The sequence below is a fragment of the Gouania willdenowi genome, chromosome 6 (assembly GCF_900634775.1).
Source record: "Gouania willdenowi chromosome 6, fGouWil2.1, whole genome shotgun sequence".
In the NCBI taxonomy this organism is placed as follows: Eukaryota; Metazoa; Chordata; class Actinopteri; order Blenniiformes; family Gobiesocidae; genus Gouania; species Gouania willdenowi.
Genome location: NC_041049.1, coordinates 9,998,638 through 10,022,369, shown reverse-complemented (window position 1 = coordinate 10,022,369; position 23,732 = coordinate 9,998,638). Strand labels below are relative to the sequence as shown.

At 38.0% G+C, this 23,732-nt stretch overlaps 1 protein-coding gene across 4 annotated transcripts in view; it reads left to right on the top strand.

Annotated features, from left to right (window-relative positions):
* The window catches only part of iqsec3a (IQ motif and Sec7 domain ArfGEF 3a), a 121,507-nt gene that overhangs the window by 90,951 nt on the left and 6,824 nt on the right, over positions 1-23,732 (top strand). For all 4 annotated transcript variants that reach the window (XM_028449499.1, XM_028449501.1, XM_028449502.1 and 1 more), the window contains 6 exons: positions 1,577-1,743; positions 5,441-5,580; positions 9,108-9,233; positions 13,760-13,859; positions 14,652-14,810; positions 18,800-18,892. In XM_028449499.1, the coding sequence (XP_028305300.1) occupies positions 1,577-1,743; positions 5,441-5,580; positions 9,108-9,233; positions 13,760-13,859; positions 14,652-14,810; positions 18,800-18,892 (785 nt within the window). The remainder of the gene's footprint in view (positions 1-1,576; positions 1,744-5,440; positions 5,581-9,107; positions 9,234-13,759; positions 13,860-14,651; positions 14,811-18,799; positions 18,893-23,732) is intronic.

Sequence of the window (23,732 nt, the reverse complement as noted above, 5' to 3'; positions counted from 1 at the left end):
TCCTGGGCTTTGAAATGCCTATAAACACACAGACACATAGACACGCACGCACACAGGGAGAAATTTCCAAAGTGAAGGGATCTGGAGGAGAAACGGGAAAAGCAGCCAGCGCACTCGATATCTCCTGCATCAGTGTTGCTAATGACGGAGCAAATGTGAGCCGGCTCCCAAAGATAGATACGTTCATCCCATTCCTGAAGAATATCCTGCTATCCTAACACTTCCATTTAGCTGTGGAAACATGTATCAACCGTTTGTACTTTCAGATCTGAGCGTATGATTTGCGTTAGACCAAAGCTTCGGTATTTATCAATTCTGAGGTGAGAGTAATAGCGTATGCTACGATCAGATCTCACGTCAGGTCTGACCTTGCCAGCCTTACTCGTCAACTTTCTTGACAAAAATGTAAAGAATTGTCTTGGTCAAATAGCAGGGATTTAAGCTTTCAGGCTGTGGATGAGTAAAATATAATTTAAACTATCATTAGGCAGTTGTTAAGTTAGTTATTGTGCCACCGTTATTCTATTACACAGAGCAATTAAAATGAGCTCCTTAAATACCGAAAAGCGTGACATGTTAATGATGATCAAATTCAGCCGCCGCATTGATTGGTACGCTGGGATTGGTGAAATATGAAAGTTTCATAACTCACACGTTGGTCCTCTTGTATGACCAAACGTGCACTCAGATTTGCACCCGTTTTCACGCAAGGTTGATAAATGAGAGCAAGTCAAACTGAGGCTGGCAATTTTAGAGAAGTGTTTGCAAATATTTGCGTTTTCACTTAAGACCTTGCTAACTGTTCCTGTCATACTGAAAAGCATCAGGCGACAACATCACTAATGGATCACACTCTCTATGCCAATCTGGCAAGGAAAACTGGAACAAATGCCAAATTTCACAACCTATAGAAAAGTTTAAAAAAAAAAAACAATTTTGCGAGACGCCTCATGAAACCTTTTTATCTTCCCTTTTGTCTCAAGGTTAGTTGTTTCAGGTAATGTTGCGTTTCTTCAAATTGTCCGTGACTAAACACCATGTGGGCAACTTGTAAGATTACCTTTTTATGGGGATTTCCAGCAGTGAGACAGTTTCCTTTGTTTTCTGTGCAGTCCATGTCCCAGTAAGCTTTCCAGAAAGCCAAACCTCTTTGTATACAAAGACCAAGCAGAGCAGCCACAACCTCGCTTAGTGTGAAAATGATTGCAACAGGAGACGCGCCAATAACTTCCGATGGATCCAGGAGCAAAATCAAAGCTATAACTCTTCTTATTTCCTGTCGGCACTCATGCTGGGATTGTGTCAAAAGTTTTATTGACGAGCTGAGTGTTGACATTTCTTCGTAGCAGGGAATGATCCACTGTCTTATGTCTTCAATATCTGTTCACCTGTCAATTATACACTTCAAATTGATGACCTGAGTCCACAACTTAAATGGAGATTAAACTTTTTCCATTTTCAAAGCTGTCAGTCCTGTCAATGTTTACTGCCAGATTGTGATTGTCAATAAATCATGATAATGTGTAAATATGTTGGTAAATCATTAACTTTTTTTTTTGTGGTTGTGCTTCTACAGCCAACGATACTGCATGTGTAACCCGGACATAGTGCAGCAGTTTCACAATCCAGACACCATCTTCATCCTGGCCTTCGCCATTATTCTCCTCAACACAGACATGTACAGCCCCAACATCAAGCCAGATCGCAAGATGATGCTGGAAGACTTTATACGCAATCTACGAGGTAAGAGATAATTTGTCTTGATCTGACAGGAAGGGTTCAGATTAGGTTATTGGTTTGGTGTATTGTTCTGAAGACATTTAGAGTGTATTCCGCTCAGTCCTCAAACCTAGGATCGTTCGTTAGTCCAGTTGTCCAACTTAGTCTTTGTTGTTGATCTGGTTATAATATTGCATCGGACATCTTGACATTTACCGTATCGGCAAGGGTGAGGTGAGTTTCTTTGGCTAAAACAGACACGAGAAAAGACACGGCTATGAGTAATGGGATATCAAACTCATGAAATTAATGAGATCCTTTAGCCTTTTGCAACTTCCACCATTCCTTCAGAAGCATCTTTGTGATAGTAGCGTGTCAAACTCAAGACACGGGGGCCAAAACCAGCCCACCGGACAAGTAATACAATTAAATTAAAAACATTATTCTTGAAGTGTCAAAGTCCTTTTACCTCAGTGACATAATTTAACCCCGTTATCAAATGGACCAAACCAGATTAATTCAAGCAGTTTTATAAAAAAGTACAATTTTACATCACCTTGGCCTACGTTGACAAACATGGATGTAAATGACTACTTACACATCAAAAAGTGTCTGCTTAAAAGCAAAAGTGATACACAAACATCCACTGTAAATAATAGAGTCTGGCCCTCTTGAGACTGAACTGGGGCTGATGTGGCCCTTGAACTAAAATTATTTTGACACCCCTGCTTTAATGGGTTATTGGATTAAAGTCAGAAACCAGTCAGTTATTCCACACTAACCCTGCTTTATGTCTACATCAACTTTTTGTGCCATTCTAAAGTGTTGAACCAGGAGTCCATCTCCAAACTGACCCTAAAATGTTGGAGTATGAAAATTACTTTTAACCGGAACTAATGGGCCAAGCCCAACCCCATAGAACACCAAATCACTATAGGCCTAATACCCCTGACCAAACGTACCACACTGCATTGCACCGATACAGGCTTTTGCCTTGTAAACACAAACGACCCAAATTAAATGTGCAAATATTGCATCGATTTAGCTTCTAAATCGAAACAAAGCAAATAAGTCACAGGTGTGAATACAGCTCTAAGGGTAGCTTCTTGGTCATAAAAAAATATTTTCCTGAAGTTTTTAAAGTCTGTCCTTGACCTCATCTGGAAACTATACAAATGAATGTTTGTGATTTTAGCTATTGTAATTCAATCTTTCAAATCATGTAGCAGAATTACTGTTTCCAATTGCTTTTAACAGTTTACAGCAAATTACTTGTGACAGTTTCATGTTTAGTGTTGAACTGCACTGATGGCGACCTCCTTAATTCTGGAACAAATAAAAATAAAAAAATGTGCGTATCCCTCCACTGTGACAGCAAAGCAGCAAATGGTTGCTCGAAACAGTTGCCGTATTGAACCTTTTTTGATTTAGTATTCAAACATTTCCCGCATACATTTTTTTTTAAACAAGATGTGGTCATATTTCTCCCGCACTAAGGCTAAAGGCACCTCTAAAATAAATCATCTCACCAATGTGCAGACAGATGCTCATTCGTCCAATGTTGAGCAGCGATGTCGTTTTCTTCTCCTTCTGAGTAATCAATCAGGGACTGATTGGTTTATCCAGACTGTACTTTGCAATTAACCTACGGTGAAAAATCAATTCCAGCACCTCATGCAAATCAAAAAGTACATGCTGCTTTATTTATCTAATAGTCATTTCACTCTGAGTCTCTCCCCTGTCAGAATCTTGCATTTTTTTCATTCAATGTATTGCCTGCTTATTTATCGTTTTTTTCTCATTTAATTTTTGGCTCTGGCTTTACTTTCTCTGCGTTGTGGCTGATTCACATGCTTTACAATTGGCTGAATTGATGTACAATTTTTTACCTGAAACCTAGCTTTCTTGAACCAATAAACAAGGATTATCATTAGATGTAAATTTAAATATTTAAAAGTCAAATGGACATGTATATTATACAGTGACCTTTAGCGTTGTATGTTTGCATGCTATTATATAGTGGCTTGCAAAGAGTTTATGCATCTTGAACTTGTGTTGTAATGTAGAAAGGTTCAAGGGGTCTGAATACTTTTGCAAGCCACTAGAATAGAATAGAATGCCTTTATTGTCACTACACGTGTACGATGAGATAAAAAAAAAGCCAACCCCAGTAATAATGCTATACATTACCCCGTAATTCTCATTAAGTTCAACACTTTTTGCCTTTGCAGGTATATTAATGATGTTATTCTGCTATTAAATTACCCTTCGTCTCTTTATGGCCAGGCAATCCGACTACCCTCCTAATCATTAGGTGGCATATATCACATTATGGCCACAGCAGTGTCAGTTTGTATTTGAAAAAGTCAGAATAACTAGTCAAAATTTGACAAGCGCTAGCCAAACCAGCACTGGCCAAAAATAAGTTGGGAAATATTTAATATCAGCTTATTAGTAGGTAACATTAACACAATCGACTATCGCTTTAAAAAAAAGAAACAACTATGCAACTGGGTGAGCTATTGACTGTAGAATTTAGCATAACAAGTTACAGCTAGCCAATTGCTGTTAGCTTTGTCTCAATTTAGGCATTGTCTACTACGAAACCGCAGTCGGAACACAAACCCTATAGTCACAGATTATTTTTTCAGGTCACAACTGTTTTGATCCTTTTTTGGTAAACAAGAGGTTTATATTAGCATCTTTAACTTTCCTGATTTTTTTTTTTTTTTTAGAGCAACTAAAGCAGCACAAGTTGTCATTTTGACCAAAAAAGCTGGCTAAATGATCTAACAAGCAGGCTGAATGCTCTAATGATAAACAAAGGGATGTTTGCAGGCAGTGGGGCCGTGTGACATCATCACAGGATTTCAAGATGGCGGATGGAGCTTTTAAACTGTGAGCTAATCCCATCTTTGAAAGGAAGTGAATATGGTGCGTAATAATGTGTTTTGTTAGGCATAGATCTTCTAATGAGTACAATTTAAAGATTTTAGGGCAAACTTTTAAAATCAGTGGAGGATCATTTTAAAGAAGTTAATAGTATAAAAAATGCAACTAAGATAAGATCTAATAATAGCTCGTATTAAGTTAAGATGGCAGCTAGGCTCGTCTGTGAAGCTCTTGGGATTGGAACAATTGTCACACACACAAAAATAAATCAATATTTCAAAACAAAACAGCTTTTTGATCATCTGACAGTTGCCCCCATGCCTTGTTAACACTGCTTGTGGCAGATTCATTTCTCTCTAACTACATCCTTCCCCATAAAGACCCATTGTGCTACAGCCTGGATCAGCTGTGTGGATATAATGGGGAGCATCTGGAGGGGGTTGAGTTTTTGTTGAATGGCATGTGACTTTACCTGAGTCCAAATGCCCTGGTCCTGACCTGCATGGTTTCCAGACAGAAAACACTTGAGTGGGAGGCGGGTTAACAGCCTTTCACTTGCCAATTAACCTCCTGTCACATCCTCGTGTTAGAGGCTGTGAATGACAGCAAGTCAAAGAGGAAGGAAATAGAACAGAGAACCTCTACTCTGAGAAATGTCTGAGAGTATACAGAGAGAGAACTGTGTTTTCTATTGTCTCCTTTACCTTTTGAAACGTCATGCCTCACCCTGGCTTAAATAATGCACGCAATGTATCACAAATGACATTATCCAGCTGGCAAGGCCATTGGATTGGATTTAAAGTATGATGTCGTGATGTTTCTGCTCCAGGTGTGGATGACGGTGCGGACATTCCCAGAGACATGGTGGTGGGAATCTATGAGAGGATACAACTCAGAGAGTTGCGCTCAAATGAAGACCATGTGACCTATGTCTCAAAGGTGGAACAGTCCATCGTGGGCATGAAAACGGTAAGAACACACACTCCAGTGTCAGTTTCCAAAAGATCGTATTCATTGTCTAGGCTTTATTTACTGAATTGGTGACTATTCTCTTCTCCAACACCTTTTATTCTGCCTTTGTATCCACGCAGCATCGCTGTGGTAATGTCGTCGGTGTCATGCTTTTTGTCAAATAAAAATAATAACAACAAATTGTATTTATTACGCACTTTTCATTTGCAAAAATCCCAAAGTGCTGCAAGAACAGTACTTTCTAAATGTATTGAAATTTCTGTCAAATAATAAATAAAACTATAATTTTGTCACATGGGAGGAAATCCATGTGGTCATGTGGTCTTAGACATTGATCACATCTGTGTATCTACAAACAATACCATCTAATACAAGGTTGATACATTTTATTTTAATATATGTATATTTTAGTTGACTGTATTTGTAACAGATTTAGTTGACTAAAATGACATTTACAGTAGTTGAGGACCACATTTTGACAACATTTTAGTCAAAAGACTTTAAGACTAAATCAAAAAAATTGTTGTCAACCTCTCAACTGGTGGGTCGGGACCCAAAAGTGGGTCGCGGATCTGTACTGAGTGGGTCACGGACAGCTGGTGAAAAATAAATAAATAAATAAATACTCAATGTCTCTCATGTTGGACTTGTCTTTTATTTTGAAAGAAACTTTTTTTTTGATAGGCTTGCTGTGAAATGCATGTTGCAGAGTAAAATATATAGATTTATGTTTTAAAAAATATTATACATGTGTTTTCAACAGCCATTTTTGACAAACTAAATTTGGTTGGTTAAATACTAAAAAATTTTTTTAAAAAAGTGGGTTGCGATTTAATGACCATGGCAAAATGTTGGTCCCAGAGTGAACCAGTTGAGAACCCCTGCAATAGATTGCGCCGCACAACACAATATGCATTACAGTAGCATCACATTACACTTTCAGCACAACCATAATTGTTGACTCTTGACCACTCCTTCCATTGTCACTCCCTAACTCCCTTATCCGTGTTCCTTTCCCCCTCACCAAGGTGTAACACTGTGATGGTCAAAATTATGCAATAAAATGTATATATTTTATTACAATAATAATGAAAAGATTGCAGTATATGTAGTGTTGACCTTTAACAGCATGTGCAGACAAGGTAAAAAAAAAATGAATGAAGCTGCCAAGAACCACAAACAGTACCTGTTAAATGTGATAAAAGAAATAATGCTAAATTGATCTATTTTCTATGAGTCCTCCATATATTTTGCACCCAGATTGTAAATTCATTAAAGGCAAACGTGCAGCTACAGTATGTTGGTGTTACAACCATTACAACTCTAGTCATTTATCAGTCTGTGTGCGATAAACTAATGTCCCATATCCTGTACCTGAATCAGCTGCCTCCCTCCAGGATAAGCATCTGTAGAAGATAAGACGGTGCAGTGGAGTCTGCTGCTGCAGATAAGAGTATAGCTATTTTACACAGACTTTAAGCTATTTTATTTTCATGATAAACATTTCCTTCAAATACCAGAGAGAGGGTGGCATTTCCACAAAAGTGTAAAGAAAGTACCATTAGAAGAAGATTGTACCATTTAAAGACACTTTGGAACGAGGATCTGCCTTGGATGGCACTTGGATGATTTAGAATACTTCAAATTAGATTTAATCTGTATCTTGGAAAAACGGGAGTGATTGGAATCTCTAAACCTCATCATTAATTCTCTTTTTTAAGTTTAGTATAAAAAAAACTAAACTTTTTGTGGGGATGTTTGTGGCTCTCAGTGGTGAAGTGATTGAAGAGCAGCCGTAGGATGACGGAGGGACGGCTCTCATGCCAATGACAAGAGATGGATTGAAGTGACAGCAAGTGACTTCTGCTGCCTGTGGAGCTTTTCCTGCAAGAGAAGATTTAGATAAATGTCTTTCTTCCAATATTACCCTGCAGAATGAGCTTCTGCATAACAATTGTATTCATAACACAAGGAGGAAGAAGCTTACACGCTTTATTTTGCTGTGTAAATAGTGAATATTTAATGACTTGCTGAAAGCTGGGTAACAACTCTTCATTAATATAAATAAGTAGCTTTATATCTGCAGACTGTGTTAAAGACAGGCTGCTTTTTGTAGTTTATAATGCTATTATCGTACGTTTCTTGTAATTTCCTAGTGTAGGGAATGAGCAAAAAACGTCTCAGCTTGACAATGCATTTGCTTGAATATGACATTAGTGGAACGAGGAGTAATGGATCTGCTTGTCATGATCTGGTGATTGATGAGAACGCATGAGAAGAAAGCAGATCTGTGACTATGTCCAGATGATTTACACAAGTAGCAGAGGATAGAAACATAAGATGAACATGTAAAAAACTAAACATGTTTAAGCTCAGAAGGGAATATTTCATCTGCTGTTTGAATTTTATCTTCAACTGGAAGTCAAGAGGAAGAAAGAAGTGTGAGAAACATCAGTGAGAACATTAAGTTTTAATGCTTTATAAAAGACTAGATTTTCAAAATAAAAAATGGGGAAAACTTTGTGTTCTTCCTGCAGACTTTGTTAGTAGTTCGATAGGTAACCTAGAAATAACACAATAAGAGGTGGGCAACAAATAGAATTCAGAACATGATCTAATCCAGTGTATTTCAACCTTGGGGTCGCCTGAAATGTCTAGTAATTGATTAAAAAATTAAATAAATTTTTTATCATTATACTTTTTCAAATTAAAACAATTCTAAACAACTTTATTCTATACGTTCACTTTGTTAAGTATAGATCTAGTTCAAATAAAATGCAGGTGGGGGGAATTTGAGCTGGTACAACTAGGGGTGTCTCGATCCAATGTTAGCCTGAAAACAAATTATTTTTTTCATTTAATTTTTTATTTATTTTATTCAATTGTGGAATACTATAGATAATATGTTGAAGGTTAAAAATGATGTAACCAATTGGTTAATAATAAATGGGTCAGTTTTTCTCATACCTACTGTTGTTGTCTATTGTTCTCTGTTTGAGTGACATCACTTGATCAAGTCTTTTCTAACATTCCATCCTACAAAATAATTCATTATTATTATTTTTTTATTAAAGAAAAGAGAGAAAAATAAATAAATAAATAAAAAGTATGTATGATTCATGCTGATATACGATCAATATCGGTATCGGCTGATACCAGACATTATAGGCACAACTTGTATTTGTAAATTGTAATACAGTAAAACAAACATGGTAAAAACTAATTCTAGGAAGAAATGCTTGATCATCAAAATGGGGTCACGCTCCAAAAAAAGGTTGGGAACCACAGATTTAATCTAATCTATTTCATCTTCAACCGTCTTTAATTCTAACAAATAAAATCATGTTCGTACCATGTTGCCTTTCTTCTCCTCTTTTCTAAAACCTTTTGAATAATTTAGAGTTTTTTTGACGTCAGTGGTTTTTCAAACACTCTTTTCTAAACACCAGGTTTCCCATGGATGTCAGCTGTTGCCACAGTTACCACACGTCTTACCTGGATGGGTTTTTCTTGTTTCTCCGCAGGTCCTTTCTGTTCCTCACAGACGACTGGTGTGCTGCAGTCGTCTGTTTGAGGTCACCGATGTCAACAAGGCCCAAAAACAAGCAGCACACCAGAGAGAAGTCTTCCTCTTCAATGATCTCATTGTGGTTAAGTATATGGAAAATACACACGTTGATAATACAACTACATGTTATAATGGAGACACAGTTAAAGCTTATCTATTTTGGGATATGCTACAATTCAAATTAGCCTTTTCTTGACTCTAGGATATTTCTTTTTGTTGCCGATATTGGCGTAAAAGTTACCCTAAGTATCGGACATCAGAATAAACGTGATTCAAACAAAGAGCTTATAATCATGGATGACCTGAACATTAACTGGCTTGATAAAAAAGATAGGAAAAATCTGAAACACATTATGGATCACTTTAATCTCAAACAAATAATAGAGAATCCCACCAGAATAACTTCTCAACCTGTATCGATTTATAATTTACAAACAATCCAGAAAGAATTGTTAAGACCTTTAATTTATCAACTGGCTTGTCTGATCATCACATTATCCTCTTCTCCCGTAAACTCACAAAAGCACAAGATTATATTCCAAAAATCTTGACACTGCCCTTAAAGAGGCTGACTGGAATAACATTTCAACAAATGAAAACCTTGGATTTAGCTGTAATTTATTTGATTCAAAGTTGTATGAATTCGTTGCTCCATTTACGAAAGCCAGGAAGAAAAGGAACAAAACTAGAAATGCTCTACCATGGATTGATGACATTTGTAGAAAGATGATGAAAGAGAGAGAGATTTTATTTAAGAAATCAATTGAATCTGGGTTGACGATAGACAGGCAGTTATTCACCTCAATCAGAAACAAAGTAACAAGTATAATTTGGAAAGCTAAAGCAAATTTTAACATCAACATTATTGAGGATGGAAAAGGGAATATTGAATCTATCTGGAACAACATAAATAAATTAATGGGCAGGCAGCACAAAAGCAGCACAGAAAACATTGAAATAAAATTAAATGGTGTTTATACACAAGATCCTGCTGTTATAGCAACAGAAATGAATGAATACTTCATCATCTCTGTGAATAAAATTGCTCAGATGTTTACTCCACCCTACTGCACCATGCATCCTACTAATCCCAATCATGCAGTCTTCAAAATTAAACAAATATCTGGCACAGAAGTGCCTAACATCATCAATTCCTTAAATTGCTCAAAATCTAAAGATGCCTTTGGAGTTGAAACATTTTTTTAAAGCAATATAAAGAGACTTTAGCTGTGCCCATCACTTATCTGATGAATGTATCTATTAAAGAAAGTGTTGGAGCATGGAAGTTGGCAGTGATTTGTCCAATTTTGAAATCTGGAGACAAAACAGAGTTGTCTATAGACCAATCAGAATACTCCCCTCTATTTCTAGAATTTCTGAAAAGTGGGTGACCATATAAACACCGGACACTGATCTCTACATCTCATGCATTTTGGTTTTCGTAATATTCACTCGAAGTCTGCAAATTGTATGTTTGTGGAGAAGATGAAAAATGATAAAAAATGCCTCCGTTGGGGCTGTCTTCCTAGACCTCAAGAAGGACTTTGATACAGTAAATCATGATATTCTCCCTTCAAAACTGTCCATATTCAATTTTTCACAAGAAACACTGCTGTGGTTTAAATCATACTTATCTGACAGACAACAATGTGTATCCACCTCTGGCAACAAATCTCAATACCTCAAGTGTCCAACAGGAGTCCCCCAAGGCAGCATTCTGGGACCTATTTTATTTTCTATTTATATAAATAATTTAGCTGATGTGTATGCCGATGATGCAGTCGTTTTTACCAAAGCAAAAACGCCACAGGAGGCCTCTCAAATTTTAACTTCTGCAATGGCCCACATTTAAAACTGGGTCAAGGCCTCACACTTACAACTGAACGTCAAGAAAACTGAATGCAGGATGTTCAGTAAAAGTCGTTACCATCTTCAGCAGTCCAATGTTTACCTGGATGACGTCGAGCTTCACCTAGTGAGCCAATTTAAATACCTAGGCTTGACTCTGGACACAAATGTATCTTTTAAAAAGCATCCAACGGCTCATACATACAGTTAATTTCAATGCAAAGAATTTTAGACACATTAGGCCTTTTATGACTCTGAATGCTGCAAAGATGTTTTTATACACTGATTTGATCTCATATCAAGTACTGTATCACCTCCTGGTCACTTGCTGCTGGCGCTACAATAAAATCAATCCAATCTCTTCCTAAAAAAGAAATAAAAATCTATGGCCGAAAACCAAATTCATTTCACCACTATAGGATTTTAGAGAAGCACAATTTTTTTAATTTCAATAACTTTGTTCATTTTACAAATGCATGTTTTATATTTAAAGTTTTGCACTGACTCGCCCCTCCTCCACTAAAGGATTTTATCAAACATAAGGCAGTGAGGGGAATGGGAACTGTGGGGTGCCACACAGACGCACCGCTTTAGGACAGAATGTGCTGTCTGTCAAAGGGAGTCACTTCTGGAACAGTCTTCCTTTGACATTAGGAGAATGTCCCACTCTGACCACTTTTAAACTACACCTTAAACTGTGGATGAAAGAAAGCCAAGTCTGTGAACACTTTTAACTGTCTGTTATATGTCATGTTTGTTTTCACTTTTTGCTATTGTTATATGGAATGTTTTTAAATGTATTTTGTGTTACCTGCCTCGGGACAACAGATGGAAATTAGCATCTTTGCTATAATCTGGCATATTTACGCTGTTGCAGATGTACATGAATATGCATTGTCTCTATCAAAGGAATAAATAAATGAAATAAATTCTGCAGATATAATTAATTGATAAAATTCCAGGCTTTTCTTCCTTGATCAACCGATAGACATCATATATGTAGATTAAACTAAGCACCACCATCGTGTTTGTGTGGAGCGCTTGTAAATCAAGGGCGGTATGAGGCGCTGAACGACTCAAAGTAATATTAGTCATCAAAATTAGCGTTTTGCCAACCAGATGGATTTTTCTGTCGTATACAGGTCTGACACAGAATACTGGGGTCCTATGCAAATGTTGTGTTTACCACTCAAACGCAAACTGTAACTGTTTTAAATAGGATAGGCCAGTGTTTCTCAAATGGGGGTTCACAATGGCACTGCAGGGGGTACTTGAGAGTGAGGGAGAGAGTGGAAAATTAACAAATAAAGTGTCAATGTTGGTCCCACCCCAGCTATAGAAATAAATCTATTCAGGAGCTACTAAATCAGTTTTCAACCTTGGGGTCGGAACCTTGTGTGGGGTCACCTGGAGTTTAAATGGGGTTGCCTGACATTTCTGAAAAATGAAAATAGATTTTTTAATTTTTTAATTATTCTTTTTTTTTTTTTAGTTAAAACACAATTTTAAACAACTGCATTTCTATACTTTTACTTTGTAAAATATTAATCTAGTTTAACTAAAATGCAGTAAAAAAATGAAAAAAAAAAAAAAAAAAAAAAAATATGACAAAAAACCAATTGTAGAGAAAAAATGTCTTTGGGGTCGCCAGAAATTCTTGATATTAAAATGGGGTCACGATGAAAAAAGGTTGGGAACCACTGCCCTAAAAAGTGTTTCTTTCCACTTATTTACAAAATGAGATTATTTTAAGTGTGTTATCATTAGTTTATTCCATCATTATTGTTGTTTTTAAATAGTTTTCTAAGCAAAATGTTGTAGATGGACAGAATCAGTAGTTTAATTTAGAAATAAGAGAAAAGGGTACTAGAGCCATAAACGTTTGAGAATAGGCTGGACTTGTTGTGAATGAATATGAAAAGTTTTACATAATGTAAGGTGAAGTATTTTTCCTCTGATGTTACATCATTTTCAGCTTTGTCCTATGTCTGCGTGCATGATAAAGAGTCTGTAAAAGAATTATATATGTTGATCCCACTACAGAAAGTGGATGATCTTTGCAGTTAGGTCTGGGGGAAAGTATTGGTATCGGTTATGGGGCAAATGAGTTGTAAAAAAAATATGAAAAAATAAATAAAAAAATCAGCCTATTGGCCAAAACTCACGTATCATATATAGTATCTCTATCCCCACATCAGCCCCCCCTATATATCCATTAAGCTGGTCGCAGACAACAATACATTTCAACTGGGAAAATACATAAACATTTTCTGTGTTTTTCCTAATATCACACTGCAGACAGTGCAGAGCATTACAGTTTGAAGTACAAAGCAAGGAAATATCTTCTAATATCACTGCGGCTAATTTGGCTCTAATAGTTGGCGTTGTGATTTATTCCACGAGGAACAAGATGATGATGGTGATGGCTTTGTGGAATAAATGAGATGAGGACTTTCTGTTCTCAGTGCTCAAACGCATCAAGAACTCTTTAAAATGTAGCCCTGATGTATTAGTTTAATACACTTCTCTATGGGATTTATGCCCAATAGCAATGGTGCAAAAACAAATTTAGCAGATTCTCCTCATCTCTTTCAATACATCCTGATAGATTACAAAGGAGTTTTTTTCTTTTTTTTTTTATACAAATGAATGTTCCGTCTGTAATGCTGTGAACCATGTCCACTATTTGAAGTGCTTTGCTCTGAAGATTACAGAGCTAAAACATTCATCCTAACTGCTTTGGTTCCTTCATTGTTGCAGATATTGAAGCTTTGTCCAAAGAAGAAGAGCTCCGCAGCGTACACGTTCTGCAAAGCTATGGGTCTGCTGGGCATGCAGTTCCACCTCTTTGAAAATGAATGTAAGCCACAAAAAATAAGGAAAAAGACATGTTGCATTTATTGTAACTGTGCATTCTTTTCAGGAGCTAATTTAACCCTTGAATAAATGACAAAATCAGAATTTCTTTATTAATCCCAGGGGGAAATTGCTTTTGTTACAGCCACAGAAAAAAAAAAAAAAAGAATAAATACGTTAACAAAGACGAAAGAAAGAATAAATAATAAATAAGTGTATAATTAAGTAAAAAACTGTTAAAATAGGGATCAGAAACACACACATTACAGTAGGAGATAAGGATAGCTAATACTAATAATAATAAATATATATATATAATAATAATACAAATATATACCAATATGATACAGATATTTACAAAAATAATACAAATATGATTTAGATATTTACAACAATCAGACTGCAATACTTTTGCTTTATTTTTAGTTAGGAAACTAATAGTTTCATTTTCTTGTGTCTCCCAAACCTGGAGTTTTGAATTTATTTTGCTAATTCTGCAAAATAATGCACCAGTGCCTCTGCTCATGTGGAAATAAAACTCCTAAATTTAAAAAGAAAAAGTCATATGTTTTTGGCCCTAAATAATTGGATTTTGTTCTACAGAAAGGTTAATATGCTGTACAAGAATATCACTATGAAGACTGTCAACTTACCTAATATCAAGAGCGTTTTTTAAGGTTTTGATTTTAAAATATTTTGGACAATTTTCTTGCCTTTATTAATTCTTTTAGGAAATGACTGTTAAAGCTTCTTGTTTTTTCCACCAAAACTCATGGATGAGCATCTTTTTCCTCAGATTACCCTCACGGCATCACCATCCTCTCACCGTTTGGCTCGGACAAGAAGCAGGTTCTCCATTTCTGTGCCCAAAGCGCCGAGGAGTTACTCAAGTTTTTGGAAGACCTGAAGGAATCGATCGCAGAGGTGTCGGAAATGGAGCAGATAAGGATCGAATGTAAGTGTTTATTCCCCACAATAGATCCACCTTTACTGGTGTTACCCCAGATGTTTGTTTTCCCAAAAAAGGGGGGAACTTACATGTAGAACCCATGACGACGGGCCGTAGGGTATAAATCATATTTGTCTTACTAAACATTGAGCATGAAAAATAGAAAAATGTGTTTTCTTCACACCCAACTTTATTATTACTAATCTAAAATGTGTAATTGCACATTGTGTGTCATTTGTGTGAGTTTTGAAAAAAAAAAAAATAATATCCACCTTTTTATTACTGTTTTATTTAGGACGGACAGCTAGCGCACATTAATAAACATACACAACACAGGGACGTAAACATGCCAGATTTAGCCAAAAAATGCTGTTTGCATTCATACTCCCTAACATATACCATTAAACATAACTACAACTGCATTTGCATACATAGAAATATACAGACAGAAGTAGTAGACAGAGCAGATTATAAACAAACAAGGTGAAGAAGGAAGCAATCCTTGAGTTTTTAATAAGGATACACTTTTACTAGTTTTGTTGGTTTTTTGTTGCGATGGCGTCAATAAATAAATAAATAAATATCCAAAATTGGGTGGGGAAATGAATTTGGGAAAATACATTAATTTCCCTCGACACAATCCACTAAATCTATGAAATAATAGTGTTGGAAGATGGATCAAATAATAATAAAGTGGGGGAATAAAGGGACTGAAGATTTTACACATGTGTAAACTAAACAAACACAGGAAACACACACAATAAAATATGTATAATATGAACCCAAAACCTCTTCCACAGAGGTGTGGCCAGTGAGGTTATAGAATATCAGCTGCTGATATGTTTTCACTGGCTCGTGATCACTGAGCCTGTCACAGCTCATGACAATTCTTTAAATGAACTTTTGCAAAGCTGTATCTTACTGGAAATCACCATTCTCTGCCCTGACCCACTTTGTTTGAACCAGTCTGTGCATTGACAGATTTATATTAAAACAAACTACTGTGAAGCATTTAGTGCTAAAGTTCAGTCTCTTTAAGTGTTGTGTGGTGTTGTAGTTTGACATTGTATATTTTACCCAAATGATAAATTGAATGGTAATTTCCCACAATATTTATTTTTTTACCTTTAAAACAATGCCCTTATGTTTTAATTAGGTGAAGAATTTTTAGTGATGACTATCGATTACCATTATAAATTGTTTTGTTTTTTTTAAAAAAAAAAACATATTATCATTATTCGACAATACATGTTTTTAGAATATTAACTACCATTCAATGAAATTAGAATAAACTTTAGAATAAAGAAATGTTCTACATACAATTAACTTCAATATTTGGGCTGCTGAGACAAATATTACAGGTCTTTATTTTCCTTTATGTATGTTTTCTGAGCTGGTTTGCAACTTTTGTCATTCACAAATTTAATTTAAGCATTTGGCCCAAAATATTGGTAAATTAAATGAAGGAAAAACCTTAATTAGATTTAAAAATTGGATGAAAAATGCAGGCCTAAAGGTGCTTTCACACCGAACGCGACATCGAGTCGAGTCTCATTGCCGACTCAGCGTCACTCGAAGTTGTTTGAAAAGTTCAACATTTTTAACGTTGAGCGACTCATGCTGTTTGAACACACCAGGTTGAAGAAGAGTTGAAGCTACCAACTAATAGTATGATATTTATGGAAGCATTTCTGTGCCATCATTGAATTTAAAATGGATTAACAGAAATTATTTTAGAATAAAGTTGGATTTTTTTTTTTACCAATCACAAAGAAGAGCGACCGCTGACATCACTCTGCGGCGCCGTCTGGGATTGGGAAGTCAAATTGAATTATGGAACACTTTTCGCAGAGGGCGGGGCATGAAAACGAAACTGCAATGACCTCTTTGCTTTCTTTGTTGAAGAAGAAAATGAAAAAGCAATTTTCATTATTTATTACCAATTTGATTTATGAGTCAAATAAGGCAGCTACAACCTTCAGTGAATTAACCTTTCTGCTCATGCATTTTCATTTTCTAATTTTCCTTTTCAAATTGAATTTTGCTAAATATTTGCTGGGCCATCTTTTGAAAATGAAAACTTCAATGTAATTTATTTTATCATTTTAATGAAGAAAATGAAAATGCAGTTTGGATTGTTTATTATTAATTTTATTTATGAGTTAAAAAAATGCGGCTCTATTCTGGAAATGAAGAAGCATTTCTGTTTATCCAGTTTAAATGTATTTATGATACAGATCTGCTTCCACAGATATTATGGTGTTAGCTTTAAATAGATGTTATTTTTGCTTATATCTATGACACTGAATCCAGTTGACATTCCATCAGGTTTGACCTAAATCAATAACCTCATACTGTATGTTGGAAAATTAAGCAAAACTGAGGCCTCGGTTACTCTGGGTGAGAATTAATACAACCCTCAGATTACACACACCTGTCTTATATCCCACAGCTTTGTAATACGCTGTGACTCAACTGTGTTTGTGAAGGCATGCATTGACTTTTATATATTGTTTCCTTTGGGGGCGACGGCTGCAGTAGAGTTTATACTGAGGGGAGAAAAAGGCGAGTGTCCCTCAAAGCAGCGGAATGGGAAAGTTGTTTTTGAAGTTGCGTGAGACTCTCAGGGCAGTCACACATTATAACTCACACTCACTGAGACACACTTTGACAGGCTGGATGGTGGATTCTGCCATTGGGTGTCAAAGAGAGCCTTTCCACTGGGATCCCACTGCCTTTCCCTTCACAGCTCAGAGGAAATGTGCAGCCTGTGGAGAAGACGCTGCTACGACATATGGAAGCATGGCCAGGGTTGGCAGGAGGAGGGAAAGAAAAGGATTCTATGATGACAGAGAGACACACACACACAAGGCAAAACACGCGAAAGGGAAATTAAACTCCAGTTGAATTTATAAAGTCATGAAAGTAAAGCTGTAAGAAGCTGAGAAGAGCAGAGGAAGTAATGACCTGCTCATTTCATTTGAACTACATCCTGCATCACCCCGACTCCCCAGGGACCTACGCTAGGATCCTGTTTGTGGATTTCAGCTCTGCGTTCAACACCATCATCCCGGACATCCTTCACCAGAAAGTCACCCAGCTCACAGAGCCGGCCTCCACCTGTCAGTGGATCACCTGTCAGTGGATCACCTGATTGACAGGAAGCAGTAAGTAAGGCTGGGAAGCATCACATCCAGCACCCGGTCACTCAGCACTGGCGCCCCCCAGGGGTGTGTTCTCTCCCCACTGTTATTCTCCCTCTACACCAATGACTGCACCTCAGGGGACCCCTCTGTGAAACTCCTGAAGACGGGAGGTGGTGCAGTCAGAACCATCTGGAACTGAACCCGCTCAAGACTGTGGAGATGACAGTGGACTTCAGGAGGAATCCCCCCCCCACCCCCCCTTACCATTCTGAATAGCAAAGTGGCTACCGTGGACTCTTTCAGGTTCCTGGGATCCACAATCTCACAGGACCTGAAGTGGACCTCCCACATAGACACAACCAGAAAAAAGGCACAGCAGAGGATGTACTTCCTGCGTCAGCTGAGGAGCTGCTGATCTCTTTTTCTCATTTTGTATATTTCTGTGTGTACATGTAGTGATCTTGTGTGTTTTTGTCGTAATTTTGATTATTTTAGTTGTCGTTTGTGTATTTTTGTACTGATTTTGTGTATTTTTTGTCATTATGTGCTTGTACTTTGGGGGGGGGGCACACAAAATTAGTCCGAGGGCCGCATGTGGCTCCTCCCGACCCGCAAGTACTGTACTAAACAAGAAAAGCACAGGAGCCGATGGGTTGATAGGAGAAAATAAAACTCTACTTTAATAATAATTGGAGTTGACGCTCATGTGGATACAGGATGAGAAAGACTTCTCTAACTACTGTAAACATGTGTGACCTTCTACTTCTCCACAGGTTCTTCTACTTCCTTTGCTCCCTCTGTGTGGTGCTGATCTTGTGGCTGATGGTTTGTGTTTTCTCCTCCCTGCAGGGGAGCTGGAGAAGCAGCAGGGAGCAAAGGCACACTTGGTGAAGAGCAACGGCACACAGCCTGAGCTGAGAGGCAAACAGGGCTCCCCATCAGGTGTGTGTGTGTGTGTGCGTGTGTGTGTATGATGAATGGCTTGGGAAGATGAAATTAATGAATTACAAGTTCTCACATTGCTTTTATGGATACTTGTACTTTTTTTTAGTATATTTCTAAGCTGCTTCAGCGTGTGTGTGCGTGTGTGTGTTTATCACAGCAGCTGGAGCGTAAATCATTAACAGTCGTTTTCTTCTCATCCTCACCTCTTCTGACCACAGAAATAGTCCATTTAAGGTGCTAGCCCATTGTTTTGTCCCACCGCTGCTTCGCATTGGGTCACAAACACGTCAGATCATCACATAAAGGCGATACGAGGCAATGTAACGGCTACTAAAAATTCAACTGTAAGCGCTCGCGCTGCGCCACAGGGAAGTAAACTCTCAACTGTCAGCTGTTTCAAACACTCACACCAGCTGCTGCGTCACTTTCTTGTCCTTGTCACCTCTTCTGACCACAGAAATAGTCAATTTAAGATGATAGTCCATTGTTTTGTCCAACCGCTGTCTTTTATTAGGTCACAAACACATCAGATCATCCCATAAAGGCGATACGAGGTGATATAACTGCTGCTAAAAATGAAACTGATTGTGAGCTCTCACTCTGCTCTTTGGTTTATCTTTAACCATGATATTAACTGTAATATCAACCTGCCTTCACTACGTTTGTTTTACCTGTGAGGTAGTTTGAGAGGGAGGAGCTCACATTCTTATGTAGGATAGGAGGAGCCAGGATTGTCAGGAGGAGGAGTTTCCCCATTATGATGCATGATGGGGGAAAAATCCAACTCGCCTGTTTGGAGCTGACTTTTTACAAAATGTGGAATAACAAGAGAGGGAGGAAACATAACTTTTTCAACTTTGGCCCTCTGAATGAGGCTAAAGGAATTTATATCACTGTAGCAAAATCATTATAAAATGATTTTTTTCATAATACTGCCCCTTTAGGACTGCTCTTCCCAAAATGCGCCCATCACATAGAGACTCATGCAAATGTCACCTGAGGTGCTTTCACTGGTCTCAATGTGCAAAACTATAACTAATAGTGTGGATTCCTAGAGTAGTGATAGCAATCATCCATGAATGACAACCCCATGCTGCTCCTGCTCCCATTTAGCTACTTACCGCTCGCTTACCGCAGTGCCACTTATTTTATTGCTGCAGGATTGTCTGCAAAGTTTGGATGATTACTGTGTTAGCCAGAGGGTTCCAGCATAGCTAAAGGGTGATGAAATCCCCAATGAATGCCTATCAGCCAATCACCATCTCCGCTGAGTGTCCCATCTGTCATCGCTGAAGTGTTTAGGAGTTTTTGTTCAGGAAGGCTTACTCACTCTCTTAGTTTTGTATTTTGATTGATTTTCTCAGAGAATGTAATGTCTTTATTTAGAAACATCTCCTCCATAAAAAAGGACAGTGTCATCCTAATCAGTTGTGGATAATTTTGGTCTAGCTGTTTGTTTTTCCTCTTGCAAAAATGGCAAACCCTCCATCTCAAGCTAATATTGTTGTCTCATAGTATGTTGAAACGGTCATTGCAAAGGATTTATAAATAATGTTATGGGCCCTGGCTGGCACGGTGACCACGTTAACAAAGAGAATGTCTGCAAAATACATGTGGAGTGTAAGAGTAGGAACAACACAGCACTCTCGTCTTTCTCCAGATTGCGTATCTTAATTCTCTTTGAAACTCATTTACAATACATTTCAATGCGTTAATTGTCCAGTACAAACAATGACTAATTAAGTCAAAATAAAGTACAATTCTATATTAATTCATCTTTTGCTACCCAAAACCATATGTAATTACTGCTTATTACACTTCCGCCATAAAACACACGAAGAAGAAGCAGTCTCCAGGCCATCTTGGGCATATATTGTCAACTACCTGGATTTCACCAGGCCCGTACACAGTGGAAGACCTGAAATCTTATAGAAGATTGTAGAGTTAGGTGGTACTAACTACACAGTGTAGCATCACCCCTGCATGTATTCTATAAAATCCCATAACACTACAGCCTGTGGCTGTAAAGGTTTGCGTTAGCAACGGATATAGGCAGATAACGCAGTCCCTTCTAGTCATTTCACAATGAACCTGCAGCGTAGTTACTATAAAATAGTATACACTACCTTTCGCAGCCTCTGTGTTTTGCAGATTTTTGTACAGTGCAATTTTGGATGCACTTTTTTACAGTGTATGAACGCTCATTGTGTTCTGCATCCTGATTGGCTAAGGCTGCGTTCAGCCACCAGCGACACATCCAACTTGGTGAGTTTCACTGCCTGCTAAAGCGAGAAGCTGCGCTCCTTTTTCTCCTTTCATAAACATAAACCACCAGTGAAAAAAGCCGGTGTGATTAGCGGCTAATGCCATCCTAGCTCAGTGCCAACTTTCAAAGATGAAAACTACAGAGAGAACTTTTACCTGCTACTACCACCTCCTCGCTGATTCTCCTCCACACCAAATCCTTCCTAGTCTGGTCTCGGTTGTAAAGGCCGTGTCATACAGCTCCAGGTGGTCACACAACTTTTACTCTGTGGTTGAATGGGTGAACAGACCGGTGTCCGTGTTGAGACTCTGAATGCATTTGGCATCAAAGTCTGATCGCTAGCAGAAATTTAAATTCCTGTCTGAGAAAAGTGTATAAAGTGTGTGGTGAGAGGTTTTTAAGCCTTAAAACATATATAATAATTGTACAAAATAAAGGTGACTACTTCGCGGATTTGGCCTATTTTTAGAAAGTAGCCCCCCCTGATTAACGAAGGACTACTGTACAACCGCCAGGCAATTTAATTTTAAATTTAGGCAAAACAGAGAGTTATAGTACGTTAGATGCGAAGATCTGGCCCTCCTACGGAGCCGGCTACATTCAGCAGCGTGCGAAGCACCGGTGCCTCGTACCAGCGGAGGAGACGTAATCGGTGTGATCGGAAGCAGGAGCGAGGATGCTGAGCGGGGCTAGCCACCATGCTAAAAGCTAATCCTCAGAGAACGCTGCTTCCTTCCATCTTGCTTTCTAATGTCTGCGCCTTGGAGAACAAACTGGACTACCTGAATCTAATTTAAATGCAAGACGGGAGATGAGGGTGGCAGTGTTTGCAACAACGGTGAGCTAGTCTCACGTCACTGCTCTCCTGATGTAGAACTACCGACTATAAAATGCAGACATTGTTCTCCCTGATTTGTTATAACATGTGGCAGTCTAAAAAACGCCACATGTATTTCACGGTCTGAACGATTACTACAGCTAAAAACACGACGATCTAGGCAGTTTGTGAATATTGCGGGGGTGTCGGTTTTACTCAGTATGCCACCTGGTGGTGACAGAAATTGCTTGCAATTTCTACGTATTGCAGCTTTAATTCACAGTTGTTTTAAACTGAGCACTAACCTGTAAAATACATGTAGAGTGTAAGAGTAGGAACAACACAGCACTCTCGTCTTTCTCCAGATTGCGTATGAGCGGAAACAGGAATTGGGTCTGCACTACGCAACCGTGGAGCTGCAAACACGTAGCGCCGAAGGTTCCGCCCCTCTACAATATTGTTTACACAGGACTACTTTTGCTCAGTACACAATAAATATTATAATAATATTGAGTGGCATCAAAACAATTACTTATAAAATAAAATAAAATGTGGCCACATCTTTAGAGTGCACCATAATAACTTTACTTTCTATGTACAGCCGATCAAACTACAACCTTTTATTGAGATGATGGTTTTAGGACTCAAAAAAATCTGTACAAGAGCGTTGCTGTCGAAAACAGAGAGAAAGGTTAGCACTGGATTCAGGTTTGATTCTTTTTTTTTGCTTTGCAAAAGATCAATCATCAGTTTGGATCAGATATTGGATGGGTGACTCAGCAAATTTAAGGTAAGAAAGGCTGATGTGGATCTATTCTGATGGGTGTGTGCAGAAAGGGTTTAAAATCTAACGCTTGACAAATCTGCACTCTCTGCAAAAGGCCGGGTCAAAACCACATTTTCTCCTTATACTGTATGTTCAAATCAATATGGTTTTAGAAATATGTGTTCTTAAAGTGCAATGCTGTAAAAGAGCATAATGCTGGGGTTACACAGAGCGCCAACACGTTACGAAGGTCAAACCTGCGTGATTCGTGACACTCGCAACGAAGTGCAACCTAAATGGAGAAGGTCCGTAACATCATGTAGCATTCATAGGATTCGTGGAGAGGTTTTTGACATGTTAACAAATGTTCCCGATTAATACAAATGTGGCCATATTCGTGGAGTGTGTAGCAGTGCGTGAATGTCCGTGTCTCCCTTTGCTGATCCGTTCTGGCACGCAACAGAGCATGAAAGTATTTCTCATTTCAAAATGCCACAGCTGAAGAACACGTCGAAGTCCAGAACCAAACAGCAGCTGGAGCCTCCACACATGCAGCTCCTGATGCTCTTCCACCTCCTCCTGCTGCTCCTCAGAAGGGAAATGACTCAGATGTACCAGAGATGCAGCTGTGTGCTACATTTGCTCCGTAACTCAACCATGTTTTCACACTGGGCTGTACCATTTACATACAAACATGGGGGGAACAGCCTGATGACCTGATGGAGGAATATGGAGCACTGCGAACCAGAGGTCTGTACTCGAGTCACATGACTTGGACTTGACTTGGACTCGAGTCACAAATTTGATGACTCTCGACTCAACTTTCATTGTTTATATAAGTTGAATAAACTTGCTCTGTAAAAAGCCACAAGCTGTGCTACATTATGGACTCATGACTTGTTAAGACTTGTAAATTAAAGTTGAGGACTCTTGACTTGACTTGGGACTTTAGTGACATGACTTGAGGCTTTCTTGAGACTTGAGATGC